The sequence below is a fragment of the Zootermopsis nevadensis genome, unplaced genomic scaffold, assembly GCF_977971745.1.
Source record: "Zootermopsis nevadensis isolate Lab colony 2312 unplaced genomic scaffold, Znev_1.0 Znev_ptg000021l, whole genome shotgun sequence".
Lineage (NCBI taxonomy): Eukaryota > Metazoa > Arthropoda > Insecta > Blattodea > Termopsidae > Zootermopsis > Zootermopsis nevadensis.
Window position 1 is genome coordinate 15537788 of NW_028259153.1, and position 15469 is coordinate 15553256.

At 39.4% G+C, this 15469-nt stretch overlaps 1 protein-coding gene across 2 annotated transcripts in view; it reads left to right on the top strand.

The window, feature by feature from the left end:
* LOC110839226 (uncharacterized) overlaps positions 1-15469 on the top strand; it is a 42920-nt gene that overhangs the window by 19253 nt on the left and 8198 nt on the right. For both annotated transcript variants that reach the window (XR_002546393.2, XM_022083212.2), the window contains exons 3-8: positions 4160-4256; positions 5013-5116; positions 5661-5757; positions 9831-9894; positions 10138-10239; positions 13709-13789. Coding sequence is in view for 1 of the 2 variants with exons in the window: in XM_022083212.2 (XP_021938904.1) it covers positions 4160-4256; positions 5013-5116; positions 5661-5757; positions 9831-9894; positions 10138-10239; positions 13709-13789 (545 nt within the window). In the remaining variant the exon portion in view is untranslated. The remainder of the gene's footprint in view (positions 1-4159; positions 4257-5012; positions 5117-5660; positions 5758-9830; positions 9895-10137; positions 10240-13708; positions 13790-15469) is intronic.

Here is a 15469-nt window from a genome sequence, read left to right on the forward strand (position 1 = left end):
GACTTACAGTCAGACACGTTATTTCCTGAGCAAACCTGTCAAGTCATCTAATTTAGCTAGGTAATGGCTCATTAGCATAAGCTGAAAGCAAGTTGTTTGCAATGCGCGTTATGTGGGACGTAATTATCCCGCTGTGTAAGTGCTCGAGAAAATATTTGTAGGCTAACCAAAGACGAATAGGAAATGGAGGATATTACCTAGCGAGGAACTTCTTGGCTTATAGAATGCTACAACAGAAATGCATTTGTAACTCACACGATGAAGGGTGTGAGGAGGCAGACGATAAACCTACTACTTAGCTAGGAGCTGGATAACACATTTAACCACAAGTTTCACTTCGAAACTCTGCTCGATTTCCGAACGTCGCGGCCATGTTTTGGTTTGTACGTAGTTCATATCTCGGCCCAGAGGCTGGGTATCCTGATTGATGCTTTTTTATTTCATTCATACGAATGATGGGATAGTAGCATAAAATAAATAGATCACAGCTGCTTCCTTACACATACTTGACAGTTTACTATTTACTTATCACTAGAAAATATACAACGTATTTATTTTTTAAAAAGCTCAGTTTAGAGAGCTCAGAATCAATCTCTTTTGTTACGTATGTAACTCTTTATTTTCCGGCATGTCCTTTGATAGCGCTGTTTTAGTGATGCTTGTTATAAATTGGTTAGACATAAAAGTTTCACTCTCCAAGTAGTTAAAATGTCAGATTTTGTAAGCCCTGTAACTGAAACGAAAAGAATTATTTTACTTCCCTCTTGTGTCTGTTAGCTCCAAAGCTCATGTTATACTCATCACTGCATAACCATTTAAAGAGCGTGTTATTTATTTGTGGTTTGTTTAACGACGCTGTCGTAGTATCAGGGAAGAATATAAATAGAAGATATTAGGGAAGAAAGTGTTGAGAATATGGACCTGCAAAACAGGAAGTATCAGAGCAATAGAGAAAATTTCACAATGAATTTTGTCAAAATCTGCCCTCTTTACTAGTCTGTTGGTGGGATAATTAAGTGAAGGAAGTTGAGATGATCAACACATGTAGCACGCATGGGGAAAATTAGAATTGCATACAAAATTTTGGTCGGGAAGCAGCAAGGAAAGAGACTAATTTAAAAAGTTCGGTGTAAATGGTGTGGGAACTGGATTCATTTGGTTCAAGACAGTGTCCCTTGGTGGACTTTAACCCGGTTACGGACCTTGAGATTCCATAAAAGCAGGAAACCCTCTGACCAACCGAGTAGCTGCCTACTTTTCAACATGGCGTTAGTTCACTAAGGACAGTAGCTCACGGCCAAATCGCCAGCTCTGGGACGAGATAGAAGTGGCATTGAGTCGGACAATAGGCATTAGAGAAAATCTCTTGCAAACTTCCATGTTGATATCTTAACCCATTGACATACTTTTGAAGACTCTGAGACATGCGCCAATTCGGAAGTCGTTTGACGGCTGCAGAAGGTCACCGGAATTAATTGGAAAATTTTGCAGTCTTATTTTAGCTTCTCGCGGCGACGAGTGTGAAGATGGCTATCTTCTGGGATGACGTGCGGTGTAGCCTGGTAGAAATTGACCTACGTTTCAGAGGTGCTTACTGCCTCCTTCATCAGGGCGACACCGCAACATCCCAGAAGACAATCTCTTCTTTACATGGCCTGTCAAGAAACAGGCATAGTACATTCACGCGAAATATTAGTGATACATGTTTGAATAATTTATTTTAAAACTATTTAATTTTATACAGATGTTTAGAGTAGCTAAAATTGTCGCGTATCTGCACTGGCTAGTAGTACTCAACGAGTTCCGAGGACTTTTAATTTAAAAAAAATATATATAATAGGTGCTTGCATATGGACCTACGTATTGATGGTTCAGGAAGCATAATAAATCATTTGATTTGTATCAAGCCATCTCCAGATAAAGAATGAAGCCCTCATTCAAAGTTTCCGAGGTTTTGCTGCTTTTATTTGTTTTACGACAACATACCAACTCTTGTTACGCTTTCTTGGCTGAGGTTTTTCATCCTTTTCGTCAGCCTGTCGAGGCGAATGCTAGGATATTAGACCAACCTTGAAATAGTTCATTACCTTTGGAAAAATTCCGATTTCCTCATCATCCATGATTATGTTTACACCTCAGTTGGCGCTGTTTAACCTGCAAGGTCTCGTAAACAACTATCCTGATTTTGTGTCTGGAAATCTGCCATGTAGCCTATAGTGGTACGATTTGTTCGTGAGTGTGGTTCACCTTCAAAATTCTAGCCTTCTGATTTTATACACGCATTCTGATGTCTATGTTGTCTGGAAATATTGGTGGAAACCATTTTACGGAAGTCCTGAAAGGAATAAAACTAGTCTCAATAGCCTATATATCTTCAAATGATTGAAACTGAGAACCTTTCAAGCAGAGATTTATCGTTTTCGAAACGTCGAGAAGTTACACGAGGCCAAGTCAGGCGATGCTCGTCCCATCAGGCTATCCAATCAAAATTTTGCACTCATTTCTTATCTTGCCATGCGCACTACCGCCACCATATAATTATAATGGGTAATTCCTTTGCTACCAAATAATCGGCGCATTCGCAATTCTTTTTATCGCTGAGACTCGACTTTTCAATAGTCGACTTGAGCGTTTTGTTCTTGACGACTCTGGTCCGAGTCCCATCACAAGTCACTATTTTTAAAAGCCAAAAAGTTGGCCTCGTGTAAAACAATTTTTGATGCTGAAAGATTTTCTCATGTTTATGACAAGCAAAAGTAACACTTACTTACTTCAGCCACAAAACAGATTTAATCCTAAGGACCGGTTGACTCAAAACTGTCGAGTCATGTTATCACGTGACATAACACTCACCACTCCCAAAATTGTGACAGTTACTGCGCAAAATCACTACAGCATTTCTTTGTTAAATCCCGAAAGGCCTGTGCAGTTGGAACACCACTGACACAAGCCTTAAGAAACATTTGTGTCTATAAATAGACTTATTTGCATGGCTGTTAATATACTTTTATTTATCGTTGTTTAGGGCCCACATGTGCCTCCCTCTAATGGCTACAAGTTGTTTTCTACACTAATCACACCTTCCCGTTTTACGAGCATTCATCTGACGATTTATTTCCTTAACGCGTATGAGAAATAAACATTCCTCTTTCGGAATGCATAATTAATTTCTGCTACAACTAATGAATACGGACTGGACGACCGGGGATCCCCGATAATGACTCTGCACGAGTCCTGTTAGCAATTCCTCGTACAGACAGTTTTGGTTCTTGTACTGTGTCAAAGATGTGTTTTAATCAGTAGACTTACCGTGATTTTCAAATTAATTGAATGTTAGTTATAATAAAGAACTCATTGGTACAGGAATTTTCCTGAAAAGCTGACATTTACTGAAGACATTTCTGTGAGATTTTATGTTCTCACGTCGACGATTATGAAGATGGCTGTCTTATCGGATGTTGTGCCGTGTAGTCTGGTAGAAATTGACCGACGTATCAGAGGTTCTTACTGCCTCCATCATCGCTCTGATTTAGCGGCAGCAAGCACTTCTGAAACGTCGATAAACTTCTTCCAGACTACACCGCGCATTAGCCCAGAAGTTATTCATCTTCAAGAAATCTGTTTTATATAACTCGTAGGTTTATTACCGTGACCACAAGATCCCACCATTTGACTCTGTCCCAAGCCAGCTGAATCCATTCGACAGCTTCAGAACCTATTGCTCTAAAATCATTTTTTTATTATTATTCTCCTATGTACATCTACCTCGGATGTGTGGTCTCATCCCTTACAGGTACGCTATTCCTATAAAAATCTTGTGTGCGTTTTGCATCACCCCCCCCCCCCCCAATGAGTACTAAATATCGCGCGAGCTTCTTGCTATTTCAAGTGGGTTGGGGAGACTAGAAATTACTGTAATAAATACACGCACAGCATACTTGTAGTTTGTAAATTATTGTAAGTCCCGTCTTTAGTAGTCACTGATTACTGCTTTTAAATCAGCACGTTTATTTTTGTTTAACTAACGACTCTGAAGGAATCTGCTTTTATAAAAGGACATATGTCACTTTGACTTCCCTACGATTAAACATTTTGACGTTTTTCGTAGTGTTACTCCAATTTTAGCTTCGTGCCTTACGATGTTTTCTTTTCTCTCTAGTTTGCAGGGGCTGCCTCATCAAGTACCTGGAGAGTAACAGTTACTGCCCCATCTGTGACGTACAGATTCACAAAGCAAAGCTGTTCCTCAGTATCAAGTGAGTATTGTCGATAACAAGAATTTTTAAAGAAAAGTTTAAGAAGCTTGCTTCTTCTAAAAGTCTTCTAGCTAGACTAACAGGAAGTAGACTATAAATTAACAATTACACGAGCATGTTCTGTTTGTTTGCATTATTTAAGTCTGTATAATTTATGTGAATCAAATATAATTTTTCTGGACATAACCTCAAACTTTCGCATCGCTGCCATATTTGGAAATTTTCACACTAAATCGCCTTCATATCAGTCCTGTACGTACTTTTGTGAGCTGTCGAGTAACTGTGCCAAATACTACGTCTTTAGCTGCAGGGTTTTATTATTGCTGTCACATGAAGATCGAGGCAAAGTTCATCTGCATTGATACTACATGTCAGTGGCACATTTCTGTGCACACTTTAAAAAAACACTCAATTATAACGTCACAATTTGACTCCATCGCCATGTTTGTAATTCTAAAATGTATTTAAAAATGGTTTAATAATTATCGCTATATAGCGGAAAGTTACGTATAAATTGATTACACGAAAGTAATTTTTCTTCTTTTAAATTCTACACAAATCATCTTAACGAAAGTTTAATTTTTTTATGATATTACCAAATATCAGGATCTTATTTTAAGTGACGCTGGTGTAGGTTCCACCCGGTTTAAGTCTCTGTCTGAACACTAGCTATTCTTCTAGGTTCTCCTCAGTCCCTGTAGACAGTTTGCGAAACTCTACGTATTTGTATATCGTTATGATCCATTCACATTGCAGGCCGGACAAGGCTCTGCAAGACATCGTGTACAAACTAGTGCCCGGTCTCTTCCACGCCGAGATGAGACGGCGGAGGGATTTCTACGAGAAACATCAGGATCGCGGTGAGTGTGTAAAGTGCGTGCGTGCGTATCTTAGTATATTGTAGACCTCCATGTGTAAGCGTATAATTATCTGCGTAACATTTCTTCGATGAAATTTTGGAAAGCTGTCTGACGAAATTCGTAACTTGAAATTTACATGTAGTTAAAATTTATTAACAGCTGCTTCTAGTCGTTGATACTTCATAGTATAAAAGATCAGTCACATTTGGGTCCGTCAGTTTTATTTGAAACATATTTTGAATGCTTACCTACCTTGACCGAACCCAGTACAACAAAGAATAACAAGAATAAATGTTTGCTGTCGTCATAAGGGCGATCACCTTGATGATGGAGGCAAAAACACTTTTGAAACATCGATAACAGTCTACCTGACAGAAGATACCTTAACTTTATCGGAGTCAGAGATCGCGAATTATTTTGCGAGGGGCGTTGACGCACATGTCTAGTACAGTAATGTAATAGACGGAAGAATCCAGGGAAATAAACACTGCCGTTCCGGAGTTTGGATGTCTGTGACACTGAGGGTTTGTATGTGTTGTTGCAGCTCACGAGACGACGCCCGAGGGACGCGGGGTCGGCGTCGAGCGACTCATTTACTCCCCTGAGGACAGCATCAGTCTCTCGCTTGAGTACCTTGACGGGTAAGTGCGTCGACAAGTATTAACACTTCGAAACTTCTGCACACAGTTCGCGTAATTGTTTCGTATTTCTGCTTGTATATTTTCCTTTCTTTGTTTCTAAAAAAGAGATGATGATGATGATGAAGAAGAAAAGAGTAAGAAGAACTCCATCGAGTCGAATCAAATGCAAATCTTTATCTACAGTTAGGAGGAATTAACCAACTGGCTAGCATGACCTACATGGAAATATTCTCAAAATCCGGATGGTTATCGAGGACTAAAAAGAGATGAAAATTCTAAAGGAAGTCTTTCTTTCTTCGCTTTAATTCTGTCCGACATTTTCAGTCGAAATACTCAACGCTGTACGTCTTGCTGACTGTTATACGCGATGTAAGTTGTGCTTGAGAGATTTAGGTCCGGTGATCGGCGTGGTCATTCGTGAGAATCCTGATGGAAAGCTGGCTTCCAATCGCATTTTCGATTCCCTCTTCTGAAACCAGATCTGCCTTGTCCACGAATTATTATTTTCGTCTTGATTTTAACGTTGATTTGTGGTACCTGTTTCTAATATAGGTGTTGGACTTACACTTAAAATCACGTGATTTTTAGTAGTCTTCCCACGAAGCGCCTAAATCGATCGCATGATCGGAGCGTCATATCTGCCCACCTCTTCAGCTGAGTGTTTCGTCTTTTAACTTTTGAACTGACGTCAGTGGCGTTCACCAGACGTTGTTTGGCAGATATTGTTTCGCCCAATAGAGCCTGTAAGCTGCATGAAGCTGAAATGTAAATTAAAAAATATGGGTCATCACGCTGATAAGTTGGATGTCGTATTAACTACACGTCGTTTAATATGTAAAATGGAATTATAAGCAAATGATGCCTTCCTGTTTCTAATTAATTTCAAATATGCTTATATGTTATTTCAGAACCATGTAAGCGACCTTATAAGCTGATGGTGTTGCTACCACTTCACAAATTCCGTAGGATTCAATATTTGTAATTCTAAACTACGAGAAAATAAATTTTTAATACACTATGTAATATTTATTTTAAACACCCTGTGGCTATTGTTATAAATTTAATAATATTCTTATTTTTATGGAATAATCCAATTTGTTCGCCCGTTTTAAAGTTTATTCTATTTATTTTTTAATCTACTTGCGCTTTTTATAGAAATATGTAGTTTAATTAATTTGGAGAAGAATTAGCGGTTCAACAGGTGCAAGCCCTTTGCAATTGTGTTGCAGAGAGCTGTACTGCGAGAACAGATCAACAACGTTGCCATGGCTACTCGAACCCCTCTCAGCATTCGGTCGATATTTTATATCCCAAGGCAAGAGCGACTCATGGTACTTGAACAATACTCGAAAAACGTATTTCGAGATTTATTACACGCGGTATTTGTAATAGATATAGAGCATGCCCCATGCAGTCCGCAATGTAAATGGAATTAAATTACGTGGAATGTGTGCCTCTCTCTTCGTATTAGCAAGATTTTCGAAATGTCCGTGACAGAGGTTGATTCATTGCACGTGCTAGTTGACAGAAGACCATTTGAAAACGGCAGTAGAGCCAACTTCCGGAATTTAAGTTAAGTCATTTCGAGTGACAAAGAATTTTTCACGTTAATTAATATTGTAAAATCGTAGCGTGGTATTTCGAATTTTACAAAGTGGTTTTGTTGAAAATTTGCCTTAGGACATAAGTTTAAAACTTCTTTTAAACTATTGTTTCAACATGAAAACTTTTCCTTTCGAAAGGTGTTTGATAACGTAAAAACTCAGACATACATGTTTTAGCGCATGAATTATAATTCCTTTGTTATTAAGCTTTTATTAATCATTCTTTAATCTTCGGATAGGAGTTTTGTTACCAGTGTTAGTACAATAGTTTTAAAAACTATGGTGGGTTTTAAGATGACTGTCGTCTTGGTTGTTGCACGGTGTAGTCTGGTAGAAATTGACTGACGTTTCAGAGTTCCTTGCAGGGACTACACGACGCAACAACCCAGAAGACTGCCATATTCAGACTCACCGCCGTTGAAACCTCAAATCATACATAGGGAACGATGTTTATCGTGAATCTACCCTTCCTTTGCTTTTCGTAAGTTTTCTCTACTTCGAATCGTTCAAGGTGCGTCGAATCCACCTCACCCCCTTTTTATTTGAGGGTGAAGGTGGTTTTTGTTGTATCCAGAAGGGAATACTATATAATTTCTCCAAATTCATTGTTTTTTTATATGTTAAAGCAGTCAGGTGCACGTCTCAGGAGATACGCATAAAAAGTGACGATTATGCACCTCATACATAACCTGGTCGAACAGTGTTCTCCGTTTACAGATTCTTAGATGGCCGTCTTCTGGATTGTAGCGCCGTGTAGTCTGGTAGAAATTGACCGACGTTTAAAAGTCCTTGCTGCCTTCATCATCAGGGAGACAACAAGGCCCTTTCTACCAGGCTACAAGACGCTACAACCCAGAAGACAACCACCTTCGTTCCCACCACCGTGAAAACCACAAATCCTACAGTTTCTAGCTTTGTTTAGTTCATTGCGTTTCGTTGACAAACTCTTTCTGTTTTCGTCACTGTTTCATGGGATCACTTAGCAACGCGGTGTTGTCACATAAAACGGTGTTTTTCTCATTATTAGCAGAGTTTTTGGGCGTAGCTCGCAAGAAACTTGATGAGCCTCGCTTCTTATTATGTTTCGACCTAGGTGCGTGTCAAGTTTCCGGTGCAAGGTCGCTAGATGGTCGATCTGTATTCGTCATCAATGAAAGCCGAAGTTTCAGGAGAACCAGAGTATAATGTACCGTTGAATGAAAACGACAAACGCTTTTAAAATAACCAGACAGTCTACAGATATAATTTTCTTATATGTCGACGTGAAAACGCGTTGTTGATTCAACCTCATCTGGCTCTGGATTATGTTTGTCTCCTGATGCTCAGCAAATGACCGATGAGCTTGCTGAGTATTATTCCTCTCTTTTCTTTCTTTTTATTTTTTGTTTCACCCCAGTAATTCCGTTCTGTTCCGCAATACCGATCATTTTCATTCACGCTCGTTTTAAAAACAGTTTTTTTTCTCATAAAAATCCGCCTTCGGATTCAAGAATTTTAACGAGGCTTTTAACCAAATCAAAGACCGAAAATGTTAGTCTCGTCATGCGTACAGTCCCAGGACAGGCAACAGACATGCCTGTGCAGAAAACATAACTACACGACTGCAAAATTTTCAGTTTTTTGGAAGTGTTCCTAACTTTACAAAATTAACTTCGCCGAGAAAGGGCTTACCCTCAGCTTAGCCTAAAGGGTAAATCACTATTATTTTTTCCTGTACCCGCAAATGAAGATGAAGTCGAAATAACCCACATTTAAAATGGAAATTACTGTTTTCCTCCATTTCTTAATTAATTTTATTGGGACTGATCTTTTAGGAGTTCTTCGCTCTCGAGTGAAGCAAAACACCATCTTACGAGCCTTTTTATGCCTGTCTGTCTGTCGCGTCTTTAACCACATTGCTAGAGTACATCGTTAAAATAATATGAATCTCTTTCATTGTTGGATTACAGTCTCAACAGTGAGTTCCTTTGATACAATTGTTGTACTTTTTATTCTTTTACTTTGCTGACGTCATCGCCTATAATTATAGCGTGAAGAAACACCTATAGAATTTTAGTGTTCTCCAAAAGAGTAAGCTTTTCAGTTCTTGTTAAAAATTTGGGCCCATACGTCTGCTGAAAATGAACTTTTAATTAAAAATAAGATTTATTTTTATGTATGTACTAAATTAAGTCGCTAACTACCACAACTTTCCAGGCTTATGTAGGTGCTTAAGTGTTGACTATTAAATATCATTATTATTATTTTTTTTTTTTTTTGATCTGCGTGTGAAGTATTTTCAGTCAGTTCGAGTAATTGATAGCTATTTAATAGTTTGTAATCGCAGAATTTTCCTCGCCAGGTTTTCCAGCTACTTCGAAACTCCCCATTCGACCCCGAGTAAAAGTAACTGACCACGTCTGTCCCTGAACATGATTACTGAACTACCCCTTCTATTTCTCCACTAGAACTGTTTCTCTGTTGTTTCAGGGATGAAGAGGACTTGGGTTGTGCGTCCAGCCGAAGTTCTGTCAGCGACTCCAATTCCTCTGAGGTAGGTAGACCCAAATTCTCATGAACCTGTTCACAGTTGCGTCCTGTTAGCTAGCTTTATCTTTAGCCCATGTAAGGCCTGTGAAACTCTCACACATTAATTTTATAATTTGACTTTGTGACTCTGGCCACCATTAACGACGTATCGTAGCTGAAGGGTGGTAGTGTTGTGACCTTTACTTTTAAGAGGAAGCTGAATTAAGTTTTGTTAAATATTCGTATGTTTGTCTGTGTCTTTGAACAGGTAGCAGTCATAAAGCGGTACCTCCAGTGCCCTGCCCTGGTCAGAATCGGGCACCTCAAGAAGTTCCTTAGACTGAAGTATGATCTAAACGCGAGTCATTTGGTGAGTATGGAAAAAATAATTGACGTTCGCCATCATTGGGATGAGAATCATATTAATATTGATGGTACATGAGGTCCCGGGTCTTGGTCTAGTGACCTGCCTTGATGACGGAGGCAGTATGACCTCTGAAACGTTGGTAAACATCTAACATACTACACAACGCAACAACCCAGAAGACAGAAATCTTCTAGATCACCGCTGTGAAAACCTCAAATCTTACGTCAGTGATCTTCTAAAAGGCTACACGGTGCAACATCCCAGAAGACAGAAATCTTCAGGTCTTGTATTAACTGGAAGACATCAGAAACGGGATCACGTTCCATTTTAGCTTTATATGATTGCACTGGACCAATATTCTACGAATTAAAGTACAGTTAGCCTGACAATTACGTGAACATCCGAAAATTTAGTTTTCCGTATTTTTCGTCTCGATATCTGTCTGCCCATCCCCCCCCCATTTGATCTATTTGCAGGGCTATCGATCTATCGGTAGATCTATTGATCGTTCTGTGTATTGTTTCCTTCTTGAATAAAATAGAAGTTAGACTAGTGTAGGCATACCTTAAAAATTTCGAACATGGCGAGGGTCCATATCTTTGATGTTATATCTGACAATAAAAATTATCGTACACGCTACAAATTTATACAATTGAAATGTACAAACCTGTCAGACAGGCCTTATCTTAACTGATATTGATAACTTCTGTTCGAAAATAAAGCCGTGGTCATAACTCATCTGTCACAAATAAACGTCCAGAGACCCAGAGTAGCAGAGAACGTATTTCGGGACGGTGTGTACTCTAAACTGGAGCGCATAGTTCCACTCGTGAAGCCTGCAGGACGACTCCCAGCTACTTTTTAACATGTTGTGTGGTGTGGCTACTTGGCCTCATTTGCATCGAACTTTCATTCTATCCGACTTGAGAACACAACACAAGCGAGAGAGACGGAGATCGATGCATGTCGTGCGGTTAGAACTCAACCTGTACAACTGTGCTGCATACAGAAGCAGCCTAAGTCCTCTTGCACTCCTGACTCTCGTCAAGATCCACGACCTTTCGGGTGATCGCCACCTGTGTTATTCTCTCTTATCAGGTCCCGAGGATACAGAAAGAAAAGTAATGTTGTAGTGACTGTTACAGACTGCTTAAACTATAATGGTTTTACACACACAGAAGACTGTAGTTTCTTCAGATGTAGCTTGTTAGAATTATTTGAGAAGGAGCGTATTTAATTAACATGTTAAAAACGAAGAGAGGTTATGCTTTGAATAAAGATAAGATAATTGTAGAGGATGGTATACTCTAATACTTTTGACTAAAATCTTGGACATTATCATCTGTTGTTTCTTATAACACGACGTTTCGGTGACTGGGTCTGTCTCCGTCATCACGTAAAATAAGGGCGGATAGGGATAGAAACGAGCTCTTTCTAAGGGATCCCACAGAGTAGGAACACTTTTGCCCCCCCCCCTATTTTACCTGATGACAGAGACAGATCGATCCCCGAAACGTCGTGTTATGAGAAGCAACAGACGATGGATAATGTCGAAGATTTTAGCCAAAACTTTTTATAATAATAACAACTGGTAATTGCTTGTATATTCCCAAACACATGCCAGTAGAACGAAGATGTTAATCCGAAAGAGGCTGGCAAATAAAACCAAGAATCTACAGATTGCAGCAGCATTTTTAATCTTCAAGGCACAATGTGGATTTACCTGGCACAGAAGGGGCGAATCTTGAACCGCAGGTAGTCCCAAACCGCCAGAAGGCGACTCTTTGATCGGGAAAGAAGAGAAGAGAAACGAAGGGGAAAGGCGCAAGCGCATGTTTCAAAGAAGGGGCAGGAAGTTGGGGGGGGGGGGGCTCTTGATAGCTCAGTCAGTAAGTGACCAGCTACGGAGAGAACGACCTGTGTTCGAATTCCAGCGTTTTCCCTCCGCCACTGTTATGCCCTGAACGGCTTTGGGATCATTTCTTCATAGTATTTAATGAATACAGCGCACCTAATCGACAGTAAAGCGACCAGAACGTGAAAATTAACCACTCCCCTCGATACTTGAAGCTGACTACGATTGCATTCTCCCACGTCCTTCGGGAGTTCACAACCAGCTGCAAAACTGTGCTTTAATGTCCGGAAAGAACAGCTCTTTTATCTAGTGTTACGTCCAGTCTCCAATGCAGTAGGACAATCGGGTCGGAGCATGAAGCTGATCACTCATTTCGAACGGTACGGTGATTGTAAACGAGTTTGGATGCAAGGGGCCAAATGGCCGTGGTCTATTTAACGATAATTTACTGTAGGCCTGCTAGCATTCATCACGATGGACTGTGGAAAAAAAATGTAATACTGTCAGGACAGCAGAGAATCGAACCCTAGACCCGTCATATAAGAAGTAGGCAAATTCTTGGACTGTCTGAAAACAAATTTATAAACCGTTATGATATGATTTGGGAAAAAGTGTTCGATGTTAGTATGATGTACGAATATCGAAAACTGTATGTGGGTTTGTAGCGTAATTTCTTCATGGTATAAACTTACACGTATTTCTTCGAATGAATTAAAAAGTTTGGGTAGATGTTTCAGTTGTTCGTTAAGAAGGGAGAAATGTGTGGCTAATAATCACAGTTACGTAATGCAAGTTAAAGTAGTAGTAGTCGGGGGATAACGATCCATCACCGTAATAGAATTAACAGGTTATATAATATTACAGAGCCTCTCTCGCACTGCCGAATTCTTTTGAACAACCTGAAGAATGGAAATTAGGCGTGCGATTTGGAACGTAGGTCACGTTCATTAAAACAGTAGCAAGATAATTAGCGAAGTGTAGATTAACTTACTGGCAGGTTTATTGGTTGATGAATACGAGAGATCAGATGGGACAAGATCAGCTCCTGAGTGACAGGAAGACGTACAGACCTGGACATAAGAGACCTTGGCGTAGACTGTGCTACATAATATTAAAGCGGATCTCAAAGAAACGTGGCGTGATGGTGTGGACTGTATTTGGCTATCTAATTTTTAACCTTTTGCGGTCCTATGTCGGACTGAGTCCGACATTTAAATATCCGAGTTCAGGTCCGATGTCTGACTGAGTCTGACATTTAAATATCCGAGTTCAGGTCCTATGTCAGACTGAGTCCGCCACGTATTTTACGAAATTTTTACGTGATCTGGAGTCAAACTGAGGCTGGTAAACAATGTCAGCATATAATTCAAGTCTTCTTCTTTGCACTAGTTCTATCCTAGTAAGTCTTTGCGTACCTGATAACAGTGAAAGGAGACAGGAGAGAAACATCTTTGTGTGATCTTTAACCATGTTACAGGGCTAATATTTTGTGTGATGAAATGTTTTCTGATAAATAAAAATATTCAGTTCTGGGAAATAATTTCTGTGTGAACATTTTCTCGTGTAAGAGTAGTTCTGTTGTGTGCAAGATTGTTTGCATGTGTTATCTTGTTTCAGGTGGAAGTGATTCACATGCGAGAATCCCTGCCGGACGAATATACTCTAATGGACGTAGCCTATATCTATACGTGGAAGAGGGTGAGTTTCTTGCCTCGTGAAAATAAAATATTCTATGTTATTAATTTTACTAAAGAATTGTCTCCAGTAGATTCATCGAAACTATTTTCTGTCCATGGAACCCTTTTGATTTCAAAATACAGCAAACCAACTAACCCCCCCACCAAAAAAAAAAAGAAGTAAATTTTGAGAACTTGTGGCTACGAAACGTTAAATTTCACAGATAATGCCGCAAAGATTTGAAAACTGGAAAGGCTCTTTCTTTGACGTACACATGAATTAAGGTTGGTCCTTGCTGAACATTTGATGCGAAAGCTTTTTGTCGTAAATTTAAAATTACCTCATCAGGGCCGATTGCGTAATCACGCTAAACGATGAGTAATGGCATAATCAGTGCCTCGCCGTACGATTTCGAGATCCGTTGTGTTGGTATTAAAAATGTAGGAAATTTTCGACATCCGTTACGTTGGTATTACCAATTCGGGAAAGTTAATAACTACGATTTTTGGTTAGATTCACTTGCCATAACGTCTGTAAAACACTTCGTGAAAATCTGTCCAACTAGTTTCGATTTATTAAATGCGTACAAACGGACATCGAGGACTGCGTCGTCACTCCAGCTCATGACTTCAAGCACCTCGTCACGTTGGTATTATAAGTTTTAGAAAGTTTCGAATTATGAATTTTTAATAGCATAACGTTCATGCCAAAGCCATAAAATTCCTTAAAACATGCGCACCGACGGATATCACAGGTGTAGGGACGCACATACGCGGAGTATCATGTGAAATGGATTGATCGATTTTCCACATCACGAATTCAAACAGCCATCACGTTGGTATTATGGAATGTAGGAATACGCTATGTATGAGCTTGGACTAATCGCTTACGTCAATGTTCGTACCAAATCCTATGTAAATTCTTACGGATATTATCCAGTTATTAAATGCGTAAGGATGGATGTCGCATCTAGTCTACGTTTTACCGAGTGTAAAACAAATTAAAATATGGGATTTGCTATTGGTGTCAAACGCTGTAATGCCCATAAATTTCAATAATGTCCGTCAGTCATCCGATTATTACACACATGTAGGCGGTCTTTACCGGAAATGACCAAGGCCAGTATCGTCACGTATGCGTACAAGATTTTTTCTAATGGCGTTCTCATTGCCACACGTCAGGGATCTGAGCTTCCATCGCATCGGTATCAATAATTAAGTTGGGGAGATTTTGAATTGGCCACAAATGACATAACGTTCACATCAAATTTAATTAAAATCCGTCGACGTATTCTGGGGGCATTAAATGCGAACCATGGCATGACGCTAGTGAAGAGGTCTTAAAGCTTATAAAACACTTAGAAACTTATTTTAAAACATTTTATAAATATTTGACAAAAATAAATTAAAACTGCTACAGTTTGCAATACATAATTAAGTTTCCACTCTCGCAGTTTGCCATTAATTACTTAATTGTGAAGTCCGAGCGAAAAATAATTATAAGACTGACCTAGAAACATGGATGTTGGATGTCTGATACACATACAACAAGAATTTTCGATCACTGTGACTTCATGACGTAACGTGCATTGTCGCCACGTTGTAAGCTTTTCCCCAACAGCACTGTACCGTTCCGGGTCTGTACCTTAGGGTCATACACCAGCAATAAATCAGACATCTCCGTTGCTGCTATTCGTTTGGA